Source organism: Curcuma longa, chromosome 14 (assembly GCF_044706935.1).
Source record: "Curcuma longa cultivar G26 ecotype Majalengka, Jawa Barat chromosome 14, ITB_CL_G26_1.1, whole genome shotgun sequence".
Lineage (NCBI taxonomy): Eukaryota > Viridiplantae > Streptophyta > Magnoliopsida > Zingiberales > Zingiberaceae > Curcuma > Curcuma longa.
Window position 1 is genome coordinate 3,406,578 of NC_133874.1, and position 22,467 is coordinate 3,429,044.

Sequence of the window (22,467 nt, forward strand, 5' to 3'; positions counted from 1 at the left end):
GGATCGCTGTGATTCGAGGAACAGGTGGCCCAGTCGGGGACTTATGTGGGTTCATTAAATTAGGGGAAAAATAAAAAGGACCTTCATTTATTTCTAAATCATTAAAAATAATTTTTAATTAAAAAAATTTCCATCCCACCAACTTACATGTAAAATGATACAAATATCATTTAATACCCTTAGATAATATTGTATTATAACAATTATAACCGTTCATAATGATTATAACTATAATAATTATAACAGTTATAATTTCTTAATTACTATGAATTAAATCGCATTGAAACCGTTATAAAATTATAATTTTTATAACATAAAAATAAAAATTAGACGGAAAATAATAACATTGAACCGTACTAAAAATAGAAAGAATAATGAAATGAGGTATTTTTTAATAAAAAAATAAAAATAGGACATCCCTTCGACTTAAAAATAAAGAGGTATCCTTTTAATTTTTCCTCCTAAAATTATTATCAATTGTAAAGTTGGTTTTGTTTTAAAATACTTTTTTCAAAAAATAACCACATTTCGGATCATATTTTAAAATGTCGACTTTTTTTAATCTAGGTGTTAATAGACTCAACAAATCTTAAAGATGGATAACCGTTCAAATAACAAGAGGTAACAATTTAGTTCAAGTTGTCACCCAGACAACGATTCGATTCCCAACTACCATATTTGTAGAAATTTTCTTTCAAATGGAGAATGCAATCAAAGGAGACCCAACGATTTAATCTTAAAAATGGACAACTAACTCAAATAGCTCTGAACAACCGACCTAGATAGCCCTCCTTTTAATTCACGACCAAACAAATCCAAAAGCGAAAATGACCCCTCCCCCATCAACCAACATCCTAAATTTTTCATCCCTGTAGAGAAAAACATCCTACAATGCACTGTAAATTCGAACTATGATACTTGATTAATCTAAGTACTTAATTAATTTACTTAACACTTTACCATGACACCATGCCCAAGGTGTGATAGTGTTGATCTTTTGTCGAAGTACCTTATTCCAAGTGGTAAACATGAAGACATGTATTGCCTGAGATCCTGAGTTCAAGCTCTCTTAGCAACATGTCTTTATTGACTAAAGTGTTATTTTGACAGTAGACTCTTATCAACATAGTAGTACTATACCTCTAAAAAATCCTTTAGGAGATTTTATGATATGGAATCGTTTCGACAGTGGGACCAATCACTATAAAAAATTTATCCAATATAATTTTTTTTACCCTCGGAACATAACTGAGTTGATTACGACAGAGCAAACTTGCAGAAGAAGACAAGAGTTCGAATCTCGACGAAACTAAATAATACCCTCCTTCATCATAACCAACTGCAATTTCTCGATTTACCTCCTCACAGATGATCATGAGACCGACCGTGTGAAATCACTGAAGTGGCAAATTTCATCTTTTTACAAAAGATAATGTTAATCTTTTCTTAGTCAACTAACTATAACTTCCTTATTTACCTTCTCACAGATAATCATAAAATTGACCGTGCAAAACCGTTAAAATGATGAATTCCACTTTTTACTGTAAGTCAATCTTTAAAATATTCATCCTTATTGAAATTTCCTTTGCTTCGCATCCTAAAAGTAACTATCCTTATTGTTGAAATCATATTTGGATATCCTCCCTTCCCTTGAATTAAATCTTCATGCTCCACAAAAACACAAGTACTTGTTACTCTTCTTCTACATCAGCAGAGCAGCAGGGCAAGTAAAGAGTGGCATCCACCATACCACAAAGGCTTCATGTTAAATCGAACTTCTTATCCTGCTCGCCGTTACAAGAACAACACATCTCATAAACTTAGGTGATAGTGCCAGTACAGGCTAAAACACTACATCTACATCGCGGTCAGTGAGCTCTCCGAGTTCACATTTTCCGCGAGGATTCTTACTCGGAAGAATGTTGCATATGTGTACAAACTCTTGGTGGATCTCCTTGTATCCATAGGTTTCGAAGCTCTCCTCTTTTCCGCCCGAGGGTCAAGAATGTTCCTGCATCACAGTTAGTTCCGAGATGAGAAAAACTTAAATCCACCAAATAGGTCTAGATGTGGAAAGCCATGCTAAAGAATTGCAAGTTTGATTCCCAGTTCATTGAAACTTTTACAGGCTTCTTAAAGTCTGTCTTTCACTTATCGAGAGGAACCGTAACTCACCCAACGTGAATGGCACGATGTAAAGCAAGGCTGGTTGACCATGTCCGTCCATCAAATTCAACGCGACATAAGTGATAAGCAGACCTGTGAAAGAATTTGATATCAAAACAATATAAATCCATGTTAAACTGACGCAACTGTCGAAGTAGCAGCATGGTAGTTTAGCAGTATTCCTTCAGTGATTTTCAGCTTAGAATTTCTTTTGCTTGCTTCTGATGGAGGCTCCAAAGAAACCATAGGGCAGATTTATGGGAAGCAGATTGACCTATTTGTTGCGAATAGTCGGGAAGACAACAAAAGCCACAGAAAGGACAATGATGCATTCTCTGGATGCGATGCGGGCAGCCTTACAATTGAGGCAGAGAATAAAGTTGAGTGCTGTTTTTCTCAAAGGATAGAGTGGTCAGCATAGGTGGCTTGTGGACCGTATCAGGCACAACCGAGTAAGTACGCGAGGAACAAAAGAGAAGCACAGAATAGGAAGTCAAACAAGGGAAGAAACACTATTCTCATCATGATCCTTTTTGGCCTTTATTTCAAATTGGAAACAAAAATATAGATTTAGTTATCGATTATATTTTGATCTGTCATGACATTATCTACTGCTTCCAAAGATCAAGTATTCAAATGTTAAAGATTTAGGTAGATTATGAATATCGTTACTCGGTGAAAAGGTCGAGTATCAAAAGGTGTTTTGAGTATACCCGAGCATCAAGAGAATCTAATTTTTGCCCCTATAAATCACCCCTATTTGCAAAATGACTTCCAACTAATGTGAAAATGGCCTAAGAATTCACCATTCGTTCCCACAAAATGGGAAGTCTAACAAGATTAATCTAGCAGACCAAAGGACCTAGTTGCTTAATCATTTATCGCTTATTGACAAATTTTCGAAGTTCATAATATAGCATGCCAGCCCATACTTGAGATTACCAGGAGCACTTACCAGATCCATAAGCCACCATGCACCACAAGAAGTAACCAGCTCGTAAGCTCTTATTTGCTGCCCAATCATATCTGACAATTGCAAAAAGAAACTTAAATTGAGATTTTTGCATAATAATGTAAAAATTTCGGTTACTTTAGCACATTAACATTGAGATTACATGTATGATTGGACAGCCATAAATAGAAAAGAGAAAACGAAATGGAAAGATCAAAAACCTGCAAACCTGTAAACTGAATCCCATCAAAACAAAACTACCATTACGAAGAGGCATCAAATATTCAAGTCGTTAGGAAAGTAGCTTCATAGGGCACATAACTATTGCATATCACTCATGTTGTAGAGTATATCACTCCTCATGTTGACGATTGTATAGATCAAATTAGCCTTGCTCATAGTACACACTGACACAGTCAAAGATAACATTGTGATAGCACAGTCTGATATGTTTACAGGATGCTGAAGAAGCACCAGGATGCGTGGAATATAAGTCTAAATCATAGTAACACAACATTCAAGGTAAGTTGATGAACATCATACGACTTCTGGATATCACTTTTATCACAAAAGAACATCATATGAGACTACATTTCATAAAACAAATAAGGCAAAAGATTATCATCCCAAAACTATATCTGACAAGATAAAGATATCTTAACCTTAATGAAAAGGCAATCATCAGGCCGGGTAAAAGGATATCACCAAAACCAATAATGCTATATCCACCCCATGGATCAAACAAGCGAGGCATCTTAAGCAGCATAGGCACACCATCCTCGGCAGTCCTATCCCCTCGTGCTACCTAAGAATACGGCATGGATAAATTTTCCTCCATACCATTGTAATTAAATTGAAAGGAAAAGAATATTACATACCACTATCATGACACTTTCATGAAACCACCTCTTTGAGATAAAAACCCAAAAGATGTCATACAAGAAGGCACAACTGAGAAGCACAGTGCCCACCTGAATATCGAAGATTGAAACATGAATGTCTAGATAAACAGTTCAATCAGCAAGGAGAAAACATTCATGAGAATTGCATTAAACATTAATTACTACAATAATATTCTATAATAGACAACTATAAACTCAAATTAAATGGTATTGGTCCCATGGAGAATCTAGAAAGTAAGCAATCAATGCAAAGGTTGCACCAGTTAGGAAAAATACAAGAAAGCACCAGTGTGGTTATTTGTGGGATGGGTAAAAAACCATTTAGCATGCATAAAGTGACTAACTGGAGATATCTGTACAGGAGCCATAAGAGACAAGACAACACTTTATATCTGTGCTGGTGCTAAATAGAGATAAAGAATCCATAGGTAGACAGGAATACATTGAACTTCTAGCATACTAGCCATGGCTAAATAAACAAAATCTCAGTGAATAAGTAGTGCACTTCCCTTACAAACAGACATAAACAAACATCACCATCCCAATTCGCTCTCTTCCACCAGCGAATCTTTGAATGCACTTGCTTTATTCATCTTGTATCCTCTGATCATGATAAGTTATCACCATGATCTCTCAAGTGCATCTTTCTTCATTATTTGAACATCTAGAAAGGTTACCATTGTTACTCCTTCGAGTCCTATCATGTCTTTATCTTTTGCTAATATGAGCTTCTTCAAATCCACTTCTTTCTATTCATTTACACCATCCTCCATCTTCTGAGGCCTCATATTCTCAGACACCACCTTCTAGGATTCTACCTACTGATATACCTCCACTATGAGTGTACAATTGACCTCAACAACATGCCACCTGAACATCCAAGGGATTCGGGCAGCTGTCAACAGTTAGAGAGAGGGAGAATCTCAAGCTAGATTTTTATGATATATTTGAACCAGCTTGAAGTATGTAATTATGAAATAGTAGGGAGTTATGTGTAATATATCTTGTTCAGTAATAACTTATAAATAAGTAGTGGGGAGCCACCTAGGGTATCCCATTAGGAATCCGTCCCCCTAACAAAGTCAAAATGAAGGTAAATGTCAAGCATTTCCAAATGCAACAGATATCATAATCAAAATACTTCCAATGAGCATATAGTTATCTTAGCATTTATGACCCTGAAATCTGTGTCAGAGCAGAAAAGCCTTATGATGTTCTAGCCAGATTAGCTTTAAATGATTTAAGAAAATAATATTCAGATGCATACCTATAAGGATTTACTAATGACACAGTATTCAAATCACCACCAGGCAAGCATAACACAGCTCTAATCGTGTTATTCAAAAAAGAAGAGAACTTTTTTGAGCAAACAATGCAGAAGAAAACTAACCTTAAGGTTAGGTACTCGAACAATTTGGAGAACTGTGATAATCAATGCAATGCCCTGATTGATATAGAAGTAGATTAACATAAATGACAATGAGAGTACCTTGATGAGGTAATTAAGCATAGTAAGGTGACACATATGACAGTGCATTTGAAAAACTCAGTTCACGATCACCGCAGGCAACCAGGAAATGTGTATATGATTGGAAAAATGTGCATATATTTGAAATACAAAGTAGAGCCTAAGAGATATCTAGACAGTAGTAGCTTGAAGCCATCTAGATTAACTAATGGAAGCGAATTTTACTCAAATATTTCGCCAACCAATTTAATTCTAAAGAAGACATCAACTCTTGCTTTCTCTCTCAAAACAATTAGTAAAATAAGAAGTCTCGACTAAATGTAAATTTCAAAATGACGAGTACTAAGCTGCAGTATATGTGGACATTTCTATATATGTAATATTTATTAACAGTTCACATTTATAATTACTAATTTTCTACATGTGAAGGTGCCAACTGGCTTAGCAAGGGCAATTTTGGTGGGTTTATTCCTTTCTCTTAAAAAGGGGGGAAATTTTAGTTCTCTATTGTCTTGGGAATTCGATCTTCCACCAAATTGGCAGAACTGATTTCTAGCCTAAGTATCAATCATAATTAGGGGTGACAATTGTGTAACTGTGTTATAAATGGGTTATATCAATCGTTAAAAAATAATATAAGATAACATAAAAAAATTATATAAAAAAATAATTTAATAAGGTGTAAGATAAACTTAACCATTCTAATGAATTAAGTTACATGACATAAAAAATAATATTTTTAAAATGAATTTTCTTTGAAATGAGTCAATTGTGGCATCCATTTATATTTATATATTTGAATTCTGCTGTGTCACTTTCGGATTTTGTCTTTGTTAATTCATGTCTAGAGGTTGTGTCATTGGGTTGTGTCTAATATTGTCAGCTCTATTCACCATGAAAGTAGATCACAGGTCCTGTGAAGTCTTTCAGGTAGGTGGTGCTAGGTAAGTATTGCTTTTCAAGATTTGATTAGTTGCTACAAGCGAAGATATATGAAGTTAACAAATGGGCCAAGTTTCAACGAAAATCACTAGAAAATTATAATAAAGAGAGAAAGAGACCCCAAAATAAATAACAAACAATGTCTTTTGTGATTACTTATGTCAGAATGTAAGAAAAATAAAGCTAGTTTCCTACCAGGATATCTTGGCCGATCCATGCAAAGGATTCACGGCGATAGACAGCCCATACAACAGCGAAGACAATGCATAGTGGAGAGAGAGCTAGTGCTAGGTAGGAGACGGCTCCAAAGTAGGGAACTTTAATGAAAGACTCTCCAGCACGTTTGAACCAACTGGAAAAATCCACATATCATAATCATTTACCACTTGTGTTTAATCATACTGGCTGGATTAAAACACTAACTTGCAACAAGCCATAGAACTATCAATAGAAGTTTTAGTTGCACTACCTTAGCTAAAGCGGAGTGCTTAGTGAAGTCATAGTAGATCTTGAGTTATTGGTCATATAGGTACAGTTATTAAATGAATAAAGTCGGCTTTAAAGAAAGCCAAGGATGTGACAATGTGACCATATGAAAATAGAAGATGTGTTGCTTTTCTAGGTGTAAGGTCCATTTAATTGATGAGTTTAATAGTAGATGAAACTACAGATGTTTCATTGCACTACAAATATCTAGAGGAACAAAGTTTATTTATTTTGTTTTATGATGGTATTTTTTATATGAGAAATAGTATTTAAAAGTCATCGTAGAGCCTGGTCAGCCATATTTCCCTGGAATATCACTTCTCTTTTCACCCTTTATACACAGCAAAGTTAGTTAAACTATTCCATCAGAACAGTTTGAACTAGTTAAAATGCCAAATATTAAGCAATATCCTATTCTAGCAACAGGTTATAGAATATGATCTCCTTGTGGTTATGTTTAAGACAAATTCCACATTTGATGTCTCTGGCAAAAAGTGTGTCATATTTGATAATTCTGAAGGGATGTGTTGTTAGTGATTATATGCCACGAGCAGGGCTTATCATTAGCAGTAAAGAATAAGACAATAAGTAATTATATTGTATATTTTTAAATATTTAAAATTGAGACAATCCACCATACAAAAGAATCAGTAACTTTATTCTTGTTTAACTTGATTAGGAGTGGTTTGGTTTAAATAAAAAGTCTTATGGAACTCTACAGCATTAACTTAAATTAATTCTCTTATCCTTATCTCTTATTATCCTTCATTCTCTTTTCAGAAGATCAGTAAGATTGATGTTTGGTGTTTTCTTTCCCAGATGAGTACATGAGATCTTGTCATTTTCTTAGCCAAAAGATTGCTAATTACGTCCATCCATCATACATGATCAGCCATTGGCATGTCCATAACAATGTAGTAAGAGAGAACCACCCATAAATTGTTGGAAAAACACTTCCTCCCTTGTGGTTGGGTTTGTCCATAGTGTTTTGATGGTCTAGCAATACTACTAAAGTTAGGTGTGTATTTGATGTTGGTGCATGATGTGTGCAGGACATGACATGTCAATCAAAGATTGGAGATCAAAACGATCAATCTTTGAGGCTAGGGTCAACTAGAAGGAGCCACCTCTTCCATTTCAGCCATCAACTATTCCCCCACTACTGTATACCTCCTCTCCATGCTACCCTATATTTCCAAGTTGATCCCCGCCTCCCCATTCATCCTCTCCACAGTTGCTACTATATTCCCTGAAATCCAAGGAGATCATGTGTTGTTCCCCTCCTTCGCTCCAAGTACACTTTTGATTCAAACCATCTCCAACCATTTTTTTCCCAATCCAAAATCACATCAGCAACTTGCAAGCAAGCACCACCCTAGTTATCAAGATGCGAAAGGGCTTGAGGGCAAGCACGCTATCTAAGAGAGGAGCAATGTGTGCTTACAACCACGTTATCATAGCTCCATGTATATTTACTTTAAATTATATTTGGAACTATTATAATTAGTCTTAACCAGGAATTAATCTACCATGGAACATAGTACTAGAAAAGTTATACTCTATAAATACTATGCTAGGCCAAATTTTATGTTAGACTAAATTGTATGAGTTGGCTATATTTAATTTTTCATCAACCAATAATCAAACAAGTTCAACCCAAAAATAGTTCTGTATTTTTTTTATCCTCTTTTCCCCTTCATCTACTTTCTAGAAGACCAGTGTTCATTGCGATATTGGAATTCTCTCAGTTCAATGATCACTCATTACCTTCACTCATGGTACTAACAACCAATCTTGGATAAATTGAATATCTCATATATAAGTTAAATTATTTGTGCAAACCAATTTAAACAATCATTTGACCAACAAAATATCAAGCTAAGATCCTATGTGAAACATCTAAAGACGATATAAAATGATACTGATAGCAAGGATTGAAATCTCGAACTGTTTCGCTCGATACTAGCGAAATTTCTTATTATGCTAGCAGACCAACACCGGCACTGGCATCAACGATTCCGGCCGAAACACTGTTCGGAGGCGTCGCCACGTCTGGCGACGCCTTCGGAGACGTCGCGCGGGCTGCGTGTACCTCGGTCATGAGGAATAGTAGATCGGGTAAACTTAGATTTTAATAATAACTTAAGTTAATAATTTTAATCAACTCCTAGGTATAGTTGGGATAATTTAAATAGACTTAATTAAAACCTCATAAAATTATCCTATTATTTTTAAAAAAATATTTTTTAATTTTTATTTTTAAATATTTAGATTAAATTTTTTTATTTTTAGTTAATAATATTTTATATTTTAAAAATATCGAAACTATATCCGCACAACACACAATATAGTACTGAAACTATATTATTCCGGTCCAAAATCGAAACCTCCGCCCGGTTCGATATTTTAAACTTTGACTAATAGTGCCATAAATGATTGTGGGAGCCTTCCAAAGTGCAGTCAAACTGTTTCAACTGATCAGTCTGAATAAAATCCTCATGGTGCATGATTTAAGATTATTTTTCAGAATATCTTGCTATGCGAATGTTTTTTTGTGAATTTTGCTAGCAGACAGTCCTTTTACTGTTCTCTAAAACAATTTGTCAGGGGCATAATCTCAATGCAGAAGCAATATTTCTGATAAATGATATATTAGGGCAGTTCGGTCATCAAAGATGAAACAAAGGGGGAAAATGTTAAAAGATATATAACAATTCGCAAGTAATGTAGTACAAAATTCTAGCAAAAATACTATAAAGAATGCTTGATAATTAACAATACTCTGGTAAGCAAAATAAATAGTTGGCATAACTAATATGTTGAAAGAAAAGAACATTCAGCCTATAAATGACACAAAGTATGAGGCGGTATACCGTGATAACAAAGCTACCAAGCATGTTTGTAGACCCTGATACAGAACAAGTAATCTGATTAGTAATTTAATATGCAAATAACAAAAATTAAGTTTCAAAATATCCAATAAATGGATGTTACATAAACAACTTAATTTGTCAATAATAAATTGCCTTTAAAAATATCAAAATAAAAGATAAGTAGACCAAGATTATTCGAAATCAAAGTTCCAAAATAACATGGTGCACAAAACTACAATCATGCAACAAAAAAATTTACAAAGAATTTCAAAGTTGCTTCAATGTGGAAATTCTATCTAGTTTGAAAAAGAAAGTAAAGAAGTAAATACAAAAAGTTATGCCAGGCTCATAGAACGTCTGACCCTTAGCATCTTAATGTTTAGGTTTTGATATGCATCAAATTCTAGTTTCTTATTTGAGGTCATATATTGGCACTATACAGTATGGAATTTGAAGCTTTAGTTTGAATTTAATGACAGATGGCATTCAAAGTTATCTTGCATCAAAACTTCAAAAGAAAACAATTAAATGAGCAAAAGGAAGTAGGAATAAAGGTAAAGAATTGCACCTCTACACCGCCAATGCAAAATAGAGCCACCAAAAGCTCCACAAACCAGAATGACATGAGTTTGTAAAGTAAAATTAAGAAGCATGAAGCAATCACAACAAACAAAAATGCTGAGGTTGTGGTGATGTCCACTATGCCATTGGATCCTGTAGCTTCCGTGTTCATTAACTCCTCTGGGGCATCCTACAATCATTATTCCACCAACTATTGTGAGAAATTCACTCCTAAGGATAGACACTCACATGGTAAATATAGAATAAATGAAAACCTTTAATAACTTTTCATTCTCCATTAATGCTTCTCTAGCACTCCATGCTGACCAATATGATGCACATAAGATGGTACCAATTGCCATAAACCACAGAAAAACTTCTGCTGTATCAACCAGAGGACGATCTGGAGAATAGAGTTGCACAGCAACTGGAAAATGTTGAACAATTATAAATTCTTTACCAAAGAGGGAAAAATAGAATAACCATAATCACATGCCAAAAGGTAATACATTATTGAACAAATATACAAGCATGTAGAACCATGTCTTCTCTTGAATCCTTGGACTGAACAGAACGCTTCTATACTTCTTCATGCCAGCTCCCTTTGCTCTTGGAATTTATGATTTTCTCTTCAAATGGCTTTAGAAACATGAATAATCTTCTCATATACCCTTCATCCTTGGGAGGATCACTTTCTGAAATGCAAGAGGCAGTGTGAGGGGTGGTGAAAGGAGTGACTATGGCCAGAGTTGTCAGGGTTGACATGGGTGGCAGTTCAGCGTTCCCCGGCAAGGGCGGTCAAGGCATGTGTTAGTTGTCCTCACTATTTGGAGAGCAGGAGAACGAAGAAAAATGCATATCATACTGATCTGATGACATAAAGCCCGAGACCTCATGCTGGAACTACCAGAGCTACGACAGTCAAAGTCAAACTTGATCAATGCATGCAAGCGAATGCAGTTCACAGCAGAGGGCCAAGGTCCAATGGATCAAGTTGGTGATGAAAATATCTGATTCTTTCAAAGAATTGCCGACAATAGAAGGAAAGCTAACTCCTTTCATTTTTTAGAGGAAAATTGAGTTCTGATTGAAGGCAAGCAGCAAAAGCTTAGTAGATTATGAGAACATTTTGCTTCTGTGACGAGTAAATCACACCTCTCTTACCTAACCACCAACCAATCATTATTCCCAGGAGTCATCGTCGATTTTCTTGGGTATAACTCGCCCTTTCTTGGAGGTAGAACTTTTTTAGGTTAAATTTTAGGACCCAATAAAAGCCTTAGGATGGATTTAACATGAGCTCTAAGTTTCCATGTGGGGTGTTGTTAAACCTAAGGTGTTGGCTCTATTTAATGACTTCCATGAGGGTAAGATGCCAGAAAACAACATGAATCACTTATATCTCTTATTGATGCCTAAAGTGGAAGGAGCTTGTCAAGCTTCTAACTTCCATCTGATAGCATTGGAAACCTTCATGGTTAAGATCCTATCCAAAGCTCTTGCATGAAGGCTGCAGCTGATCATTAATAGTTAATTGGGATTTTCAATTTGCTTTTTGTCAAAGGGTGTCGTTGATTGCTATGTCAGTGCAATTGAGATCCTACATTGGTGCAAAAGGAGCAATGAGGAGGCAATATTGAGTAAGCTAGATTACTCTAAAGCCTTTGGTAGAGTTAGGTGGCATAACTTGGAGGACATCTTGAAACTACTCGGCTTCCATAAGTTATGGAGAAGATAGGTCATAGACAATGTAACTACAGCCAATGAAACTATTTTACTCAACAATAAGGATTCCAATGAAGAAGGGGTGTTGTCAAGGCAACCATATCTCCTTATTTGTTCATCCTCTTAACCGATGCCCTTCACCAAGTGCTATTCAGGAGCCAAGCAGAGGGTTTTATCAGTGGCGTTGGCAGTGGATGCTCTCCTGGAGGATTCCAAATATTGCAATTCATGGATGATACCCTACTGTTTTCTTGTCCTAAGTCGGATAAGGTGAAGAATCTCAAGGTTGTTTTGGCAGCTTCTTCACATACAGTGGACTTCAGATAAAATATCAGAAGTCATTGATATTGTATATAAGTAACCTGGTCAAAGGCTTGGAGTTGACAAGCATTTTTAATGGAACCATTAGTTAATCTGCCTAACATACCTGGGGTTTCAGCTGGGCTGGAAAACCCCAATATAGATTATTGGGGGTCTCTTGTGGCTAAAACACATAGGTGGTTTCCTCCATGGCAGATGGTTCCCTTCACCTTGAGTGGTTGTATCTGCAGTACACTTACCTCAACTGCTTCATCCAGACATGGTATATCGGATTTCAACTAGGGTGCTGAGAGAGGTGGACAAATTCAGGAGGTACTTCTTTTGGCAGTTTGGTGTGGAATGGTTGTCCAGGGTTTAACACTTGTTGCATGGGAATCAATTTGCTTGCCAAATAAGTTTGGAGGTGCTATTTTACTAAATTTAGAAGCGTTTAACAGAGCTCTGCATTGCAGGTGGTGGTGGAAGCTGATTAACAAATCAAAGGTGACTTGGATTGAGGTCCTAAGTAGAACTTATCTCAAACAAGGAAATCAGATTCTTAGTTACAGTGATGGGTGATGGTTGTTTCTATGGAAGGACTTCTTGGCTCTTGCTTGTGAAGGACTTTTGTTTCAAAAGCATCACAACTAAGCTTTGTTGGAGTAGTCAAGAACATTTTTGGTACTCCAGATGGCCAAATGGACTGGTAACTCAACTTCCTGCTTTATACCAAGCCAGTGTGGATAAGCAAAAATACTTGTGTAATCTGCAACCTCCTAAACAACTGTTGGACTTAAGATTTAATAGACCATTTCACAGAGTGCTTTGCTGTCACTTATCATCAAATCGAGGGAATCCAGCAAATTTGTCCAGATGTGTTTACCTGGAGATGGAGCAGTGACAGATTTTTCAGTTTCCTCAGTGTATGATATGTTCTTCCACCCTTGTATATCCATTGGTATGGAGAAGGCTGTTCAGAACTCCTTTGCCCCACTCAAAGTTAAACTGCTGACATGGCTGATTATCTTGGGGAAGGTCAATACTAAGGTCAGGTTGGCATGAAGAGGGGTTCCATGGAGGATATCAATTTTGTCCTATTTGGAGGGAGAATGAGCACTGAAATGAAACAGTACAGCACCTATTCTTTGATTGCCCAGTGACAGTGGCCAGATCGGATATTATTGTCTACTGAACTTCCAGATGTTGATATCATTTTCTCCTAATTGGTGGCATGGCTGGAACTACAGCAAATCCATAAGGTTGGTAAAGAAAGTCAATGTGTTGACTCAGGCCTGGCTATTAGTAATTTGGATAACCGAGTGTGGAAAAGTTTTAGAAATGAGGAGTCGAGTGTCCAGACTATGCTGGAAGATTGGCTTCGCAGACTCAACTTATGGAGTGAGAGAGGTAACCCCTTTATTCATTTTCTTTTTTTTCATTAGTTATAGCATCTATGATTGCCCTTCCTGACATGAAACCAAATTAATTTTAAAAATGGTTGTCTAATCTCTTATTCTCCTCTCAATAACTTTTTTTCTAAAGTTTCATAGGATGACATGAAACCTCTATAATTAGAACAACATATTGTATATCACCTTTATTCTTATCGATAGGTGCTAAAAACTTTTTTTCCTATGCGTTGAGTATCTTATTAATTCTCAAAATTTTATACAATGACTTAGTCAACCAAATTGTGCTTGATCTCCTAGACTCTTCCATACTTCAATAGGAATCTCTTCCAAACCTGCATATTTTGTACCTTTATTTTCTTTAGTATTATAAATAAATCTATGATCCGTATATCTTCCAGATTGCCTATAGAATGCTAGGAGATGATAAGAAAAAAATAATAACCAAACAGGAGATAATAAGACACATGAGATGGCTAAAGTGATGACTAGGCATGTTGACACTTCAACAATTAACAGATTGAAAATTTTTAAATGGCGTGATAAATTTGTTATGAATATCTAAAGTATAAATAAATTAATTAATTTTGAAAGCTCACGATAAATTAATTAAAACAAGATTTAGCAATTAAATTTACTAAAAAAAGAAAATTACCAGCAAAAGCATGTTGAAGACTGGTTTCCAAGCTAGCACCTGCATCTTGTGGAAGCATAACTGCAGGAATACCAATATTCAAATCTGTTTCATTTTTAGCACAGACCATCTTGTATAACTCTGCAAACAAAAAGAAAATGGAAGTGAAGCAGATAGAGGAGCAAAATTCACATCATTATGCATTATTCTCCCACGAATAAATAAAAGTCCAGATGTTTTCCTAGCTAAAACCAGTTAGAATATGTTACATAAAGCAAATATGAAATTAGGATCAAATTGCATTCCCTCAACTTCAACTTCCTGTGTTTTTGTTGAGCATTGGACAAGCAGGATTGACAAATCAAGGTCAAACTTTTGTTTGCCATGGACAAAAGAAGCACAAACCTTTACGATCATTAATGATGAGAATAGCAGAAGCACCAGCAGCTTCTGCAACCATCGCCTTTGTTGTAAATTTGCAGTTCCCACGACGCACTAACAGTACCTCTCCAGCAACCTAAGAAATGGAATTCTGAATTATTAGCCTCAAAATAGGAAGGCTTTAAGAGTATACCAAATCCGAAATGGGGAATACACCCAACCACAGAAGGAAAACCTTTTTCTTAGGGGCAGTGCAGCAATCAGAAGGATCTGAGAGAGTAATACGCGTTCGGTTGGCATACTTCTCTTTTGAAACTATTGTAGGGCCAAATCGAGCGCCAACACCGACAAATTCAGCATCTTCTGTGCCGTTAATCCAGGTTTGCACTTTCACCTGTAAGACATAGAACAAGGAAAGTAAACCCAAAATGAATTTCAAGGACCAAATTGGAAAGCCACAGAGAACATTTAAATAAAATCGCCAAGAAAGAACTTGGAAGCTGGAATTAAAATACACAATTATTGCAATGAGCTAAAAGCTAGCCCAATGCAATCAAGCAGTCTGAACACTGCTGCCAGCCTGCCATACGCAATGACTCGTTGAATACTAGAATGCCAGTGAGCGGAAATAAACAGGCGATTACATAAGGGCATGTACCATGCTAAATTGTAAACCCTAGAATGTTGCCGGCATGATTCCTCGATGGAAAACAAGAAGAAAAAAAAAGTTTTTTTTCAAAAAAAAAAAAAAGTGGGAAATCAACTATAGGCGCCAAGCGTGGTGATAAACTAGAATATTTCTGGACCACGCGATTAATAAACCAGGATGAAAGGGAAAGAAAGGATTTTGAAGCCGCCTTTCCAATAATACCAAAGATGTCAAGAACAATACACAGGAACTTTCTGCAAATCGCAGAACCACGAGAAGAATCAAGAGGGAGATTTTACCAGGACGAAGTTGTTCGAGCATCCCGGTAGCTTCGGTGCCTCGTCGTCCTCGTGCACGATGTCTCCGCCGTGGACGAACGAAGCATGAGCAAGCAGAAGCAGCACCAGCAGCGGCACATCGGACCACCAAGCCCTGCTCGGATCCATCGAGGAACCCACGCAAGAAAGAGAAGAATCAGAAGGGAGGAAGAAGGGATTCGGGAGAGCAGAGGAGTGAGAGGAGTCGTGGGCGTCCTTGGGCTGGGGCCGTCGCCATGCTTCCCCCCGCAACCTTTTACCGCGCATTAAAACCGAGTGCTGTCTGACGTCATCCACCTTTCTTGTACGGCATCGTCCTTTTTTCCAGGAAGGCCATTTTTAATAGACAAATTTAATGCAAAAAATGGCAGCATTTTATTTTCTTTTTTTTTTGTTGAACCAAATTTAATGGGGAAAAAATAAAAAAAATGCGTCCTTTTTATTCAAATACTGCCAATTTTTAAAAATTTTCATTTAAAGATGATCCATCTTATTTTTTAAAAAAATATTTTTATTTTCCATATTATTATAGCCTTTTTGTTTTCTAATTAATATTAATAATATTATATTATCATAAATTATAATTCGTTATAATACATATATTTTAATTTTAATTAATATTATATTATAACCACACATAAATTTACACGGTGTACTAGTAAATATTTCATTTAATAATGATCATCCAAAATCTTCACTCATAATCATTATTAATTATTTTTATTATCTCTAAATTAAATCAAATTATGTTTCTCTTTTCAAGTACTATTTGAAATTGTGCTCGCTTTCTAAATATTTACTGAGTAATATGTTTTCTCAGCATCTCATAGTTTCATTTCGACTCTTGGGCATCTTGAGATTCTAAATTCGATTTCAGACCACCCTTTAACTCTAGACTCAACTATTAATCATGTTAAATTCCTCCGACTTAAGTTCTTACCTCAAACTCCTCTTTTCTTACGAGCTCGGCAATGACGTAGCTAGGACTGGACTGCATTAGGCTCCAGCCCAGTGTAGTTCAACAATTGGAGTCAATACATTATTTTACAGTGCAGCTCAAACAATTGAATTATAAGGCATATAGAGTCAATTCAGTCCAGTGTAATTTAAAGTCCAATTCAATCCAACAATTGAAGTCCATTGTAGTTAAAGATCTGGCTATGTCATTGGAGCTTAGCTCAATCAATCTAATAATCATAGATTATTATGAAGCATCACATAAATTGTATTTCGATTTATTCAATGAATAAAAAAAAAGACTATGCCTCTAAAATTAATCAAGATAAAGCTTCGAACAATTGAATTATTAAAAAAAATTATATTATAATAATTATGAATGGTAACTATAATTGTGTAATGGATATGATATGTGGTTGCTAAACTATACTCAGTTATGTTTTTTTATAAGGATTAAAAATTGCTATGACAATGTTAAAAATAAATAGGTTTAAAAAAAAAGAACACACTTTTATAATAAATAAAAATGAATTGTCTTTTTTTACAATTATAATAAAAAAATATAATTTTTATTTTTACCCAATTTAATAAAAATAGAATGACAACTTTTTTTTGTCTGTGTTATTATGTAAAATAAATTAAATCAATTTATTAAACATACTATTTATAAAATAATTGTATATAATTTTTTGTTTACTAATTTGATAAATATTATTTAAACTTATATGTTGTTTATGACACAATAATTTTACTTTTAAACTTTTTAAAATAATTTTAATCAAATTATCTTAATATCAACCAAGTTAGTAAATATATAAATATATATATATAATTTTAAGTATAATATTTTTATTAAATTATATATATATATATATATATATATATATATATATATATATATATTAATAATCCAATATCCAATTTATAAGGATCCAATTAAATCGTAACGACGATTTGATTGTATATGAAAATTTTTTATCAATAAATTTGAAAATAAGTACAATTTCACACTAAAATATGATATAATGTATCAATATTAAAAATTCAAATCGTAAATATTTAAATAAATCTGGAGCATATTGTAATTAATGGAAGGTATGTTTATGGGCGTGACTCGTTATTTCACGTATAAAATATTCATTTTGATGTCTCTTACTTTCAAATTTTACAGTAATAAAAATGCGAATAGACATTTTGGATTTAATTGGAATAGAATGATTTACAAACTTAATTTTCACTTAATTGATGTGTGTTTATGCAAATAAACTAATTGGCCGGAGCAGTGCTCTCACTCGGACGACGGCGTCGGGGAGTCGGCGATAGCCTCGAGCAGCCGCAACGCCTCCCTCGCGTCGGGGCGGCTCTTCCGCACGATCGCGCAGCACCTCAGCCCGATCTGCGTCATCTGCTCCGCCTTGCCGTGCGGCCACTCCCCCGCCGCCGCGTCGAGCAAATCGCCTAGGCGCTCCCCCTCCACCGCGTCATGCACCGCCCGGTTGATTCCGAACGCCGACCGCCCCGTTAGCAGCTGCAGGATGATGATGCCCAGCGAGTACACGTCGGAGCGCGGCGTGAGGTCGCCGGAGGCGAGGAACTCCGGATCCATGTAGACGAAGGTACCCATCGCGTGCGTGCAGCGGTAGAGGGCGGTGGAGTTGTTGGAGGCCTGGAGTAGTCCTGAGATCCCGAAGTCCGCGAGCTTGGTGACGAAGTCGGCGCCGAGGAGTATGTTGGCGGGCTTTAGGTCTCCGTGGACGACCGTGAGGTCGGGGTTGGAGTGGAGGAAGACGAGGGCCGCGCAGATCTCGGTGGCGATGCGGAGGCGGAGCGGCCAGGGGAGCGGCGGCGTGTTGTCCTTGCGGTTGAGGCGGTCCTCCAGGCTGCCGTTGGGAAGGAAGTCGTACACGAGAGCCCAGGCTTCAGGGCAGACACCTATGAGGCGAACCAGGTTTGGGTGTCTCAGTTTACTCAGAACATTAACCTGTAGAACATTGCAAATGTTAGATGTAGATTTTTCAACTTCTATCACACTGAAATACCATGTTCCGTGACCTTTAATTCTAGCAGAGGATTCTTTTTCAACATACACATGATTCAATTGTATAAACAAGAACTTTAGAATCAAAGATACAAATTCTACAACAAGATTAAGTAATGCACATTCAGACATTGTTTAGATGCTTAGAATACCTCTTTGTGGAACTCCTTCTGCCCTTGCATGCCTTCAGAATTTAACATCTTTATAGCCACTGTTTTTTGGCAAAGCACTCCTTTATACACACTTCCGTATCCGCCTTCTCCAACCATCAATGAAGGGTCGAAATTGTTGGTTGCATGTTCCAACTGAGAGTAGGAGAATTCTGTGAAGAGCTCGGTGCCATGAATGTCACCAGCCATCAGCTCCACTATCTTTTGCCTCAGTTGCTCAGCCTCTCTGATTGCATCATCCCTCTCACTCCTCAGTTCCACATACTTATGTTGGAGTGAGATGAGGAGGTAATGTGTGTCGGATAGCTTCTTTTTGAGATCCCTGGATGTTTTCCTTGAATCAGCCAATTGGAGTTCAAGTGATTCTATTTGCTCGTGAGACTCTTGTAGTTCTTCAAACATTTCACTTAGTTGCCTTTTTAACTCTTCTGATTCCCTCTTTTCTAGTGAAAGTCGTGCCTCAATTTCTCTTCTTTGCTTTGCTGTTTTGGCCTGCACATACATACAAGATCATTAATGCTGTGATTTTCATCATCACACCGCCATGACCATCACCAGCACACCCAACAACTATTTGGAATCAAATACATGAATCTTATCTCTAACCCCCATCTTTAACTATAATTGGTTCTGTACATCAACCTAGTTTCATTCATTTTATTATCCATATACATACCAGATATTTGCTAAAAAGAAAAGCTGTATTTGTATCAAGGAAATACTGGTGACCATTAAGGTTGTATACTTGTACATCATCGTTAATCATCCTTGAAATGTATTGGGATGTATACCTTGATATATTTCCACTGTCATTGACATAAAATCACAGTAAAATCTTACTTTCTGTGCAGCCTCATGTAAATCCCTTTCAGCTTGTTGACACCCCATTGACTGTTCATAAGCTTCTTGAGTTAAGTTCTTTTCCTCTGCGACAGCATGCTTGAGATCTTTGTACAATTCATCATCTAACCTAGCATCTACCTGTAACAGAAAAATAGTTTAGTGATATCATTGCCATATAAGTTTAACTTCTTAGAAGATTAGGCAAACTGAACATATAATCACAATGTTTAATGAATTCTTCTGTGCAATACAATGTAACTATAGAAAGTTACTGGTTACTAATGCCTTAATCTAAATTTGAAAGAACTATTACTGTTTGTACACTCACCAATGGCAAGATAAATGGCTCTCCTTCCATTTTGCTCATTCTCAAGAATCCTTATTGAACTTGTATTACTGATAATCTTCTCGTTCACTGATTTTATTGAGCTCCCAGAACCCTTTGAAATCCCTTCCAAAAGATCAATAATAATTTCTCCTTTGCTCTCTGGATTTGACAGATAGGTGTGTTTCTCTTGAACAAATGCCCCCATCTTGGTTTCAATATTCGGAGCAGAAGTGATAGATAGGGGCTTTTTCTTCAATGAATCTTCAATAGTGTTCAGGTAGAAACTGAGGTATTTCCCATGAATTTGTGGTGAGGATTTCAAGTTGCTCTCAGATTGTCTGGGTGGGATATCTTTCTGCGCATTCATTGTTCCAGATCCATAAAGTTCAGCTTCCCTGGTCGAACAGAATCCCAGATCATGTAGGAACGAAAAAGAAGATATAAACTTATGAATTTATCGTGAATGGGTGCAATAACCCAAAACTATTCTGCAAGTAATTTTAAAGCAGACTAGCAACAAGTGATCATACCTTGTGCATATGAGGTTCCCTTTGCATACAAACCAGATTTTGCATAATGAAGCAGCTTCCTGTTGTAGCATCAATGCCTTCCTTGATTTTGGCTCCTTCATGTTGCTGTCTTTCGAATATTCTAATTACAATTTAGAACTAGGAAAATAGTTCTTGTAAAGATGAAGATTATAAACTTTTGGGATTATGATTTAACTTTGTTGACTGACATTTTCACATCAAATTATCTGTAAAGGCATACATGAAATGGAATGGGATATAATTGTCATAACCAAGAAATATAGTTTTAGGTCAATTTCACAATTGCAAACCACAACCGGAATCTGAATTTGAAAATGCATTTTCTACTGCTATTGCACATAATGTAAAAAATCAAATGGCTCTACTAGATGCTTATACCAAAGATTCATCCTATGTATTTCATAAGCAGGGTCAATTAAGCATACTTCGTATAATGTTTATCTCCAGCAGCACCCATAACAAGGTGGGTAATCCTATGTTGGGAGATGAGTTGTAGCAGTCCCTGACCAATGTCATCTGCCTCAATGGCCAGTTTCTCAACTTGCACCTGTGAAGTGTGTTTATAGATCTGTTGAGTTTAATCTTCTTTTACGTAAAATAGGAATGGTTGTAAAAGACTTTTTTGTTTGAAATATTCCAATGAAGGATGAAAGTCATAGTCTATAGGAATGGTTAATTCACCTCTTTGAAACCTGAGCATCCATCAATATATTCATTTAAAGCTCTTTGCATGGTCTCCTGCTCAATCTGCCTGTATGCTTTGACCTCTTCTGGCTCTAGCTGGTTTGCTGGAAACCAAGCTCCCTCTAGTATGGATAGCAAAATCACAATAGTTGAGATCTTGAAAAGCTATAAAAGCATAATATACAGTCGTAAGGAAGATTCAAGTGTAAGAACTCATTTATCACAGTGTTGTTGAGACTCTTTGCTCTTCTTATGCCACAATTGAACATTAAGCTAAGGCTTGCTTTCCAAAATAATATAAGAAGAGAAGTTACATATCCTTTTTTTCTTCTTTGTTATTTATTGTTGTGGTATTTGTAACATCATTGTTGTTGATACTGATGTTCCCTTGCCTTCAAGAGAAGAAGATGAAAGAAAGAATGATTGGACTGCTAAAAGATCACTTTGAGAGTTATAACTGCTCCTAGATTATTAATCAATTTAAAAGGATGAGCTAAATCTGGTCGAGACAAAGGTCTCTATTTCCTTTAAGTAGAAGAATCTCATTATCTGTCAATTAACATTAGACATAGCAAACACTGAAGTGCCAATCTTTTCCTACTTCTCCTGGAGAAGTTTAGAAAATGAAGAGCAAACAAAACTCAGAACCAATTCACATACATTGGATTCAACACTAAAAATAACTCGATGACATAGCCAACTAGCAGTTAATTTAAGGATCACAGGGATGAGTATGAGCTTACTCATAGGGACTACTGGAGAGGGTACATGGACATGGATGAGTACTATCTTCTTGATTGTAGGTTTGTTCTTGAGCACCCAAATAAGGTGGTCCTTCCCAGTCTTGAACTCCTTTGCCACTGCCACATACATCTTGTCATTTCTCTCATCATTCTCAGCTGTTGAGACCTCCACTGCTGCTGATAATGCCTCATCAACCTCTTTTAGGCTTCTTCTGCTACCTCCAGATAAGTGCAATCTCCCGCTGCTTCTCCTAGCCATTTGAAAGGAAGAGGAACGATTCATGGGCTCACCAAAGCCATGGTCAACTCAAGGCTTCAAGTCCAAACTTTGATGGCTCTTCTGTTCTCTTTTCTTGATAAGAATAGAGAGGCTTTTCGCGCTTGTTTC

General features: G+C 36.2%; 1 protein-coding gene and 1 pseudogene across 1 annotated transcript; both read right to left on the bottom strand.

Annotated features, from left to right (window-relative positions):
- Positions 1–1,728: 1,728 nt before the first annotated feature.
- LOC141844949 (signal peptide peptidase-like 4) lies at positions 1,729–16,011 on the bottom strand. Its single transcript, XM_074732932.1, has 14 exons — positions 15,748–16,011; positions 15,035–15,193; positions 14,824–14,935; positions 14,440–14,559; positions 10,626–10,777; positions 10,358–10,540; positions 9,790–9,824; positions 6,626–6,782; positions 5,411–5,464; positions 3,997–4,089; positions 3,781–3,923; positions 3,122–3,192; positions 2,176–2,259; positions 1,729–2,011 (listed from the first exon to the last, which is right to left on the bottom strand). Exons 1-14 carry the CDS (start codon positions 15,892–15,894, stop codon positions 1,908–1,910), a joined length of 1,614 nt encoding a protein of 537 aa, XP_074589033.1. The 5' UTR covers positions 15,895–16,011; the 3' UTR covers positions 1,729–1,907.
- A 1,999-nt stretch (positions 16,012–18,010) lies between these two features.
- LOC141845355 (U-box domain-containing protein 33-like) lies at positions 18,011–22,377 on the bottom strand (annotated as a pseudogene).
- Positions 22,378–22,467: the final 90 nt, after the last annotated feature.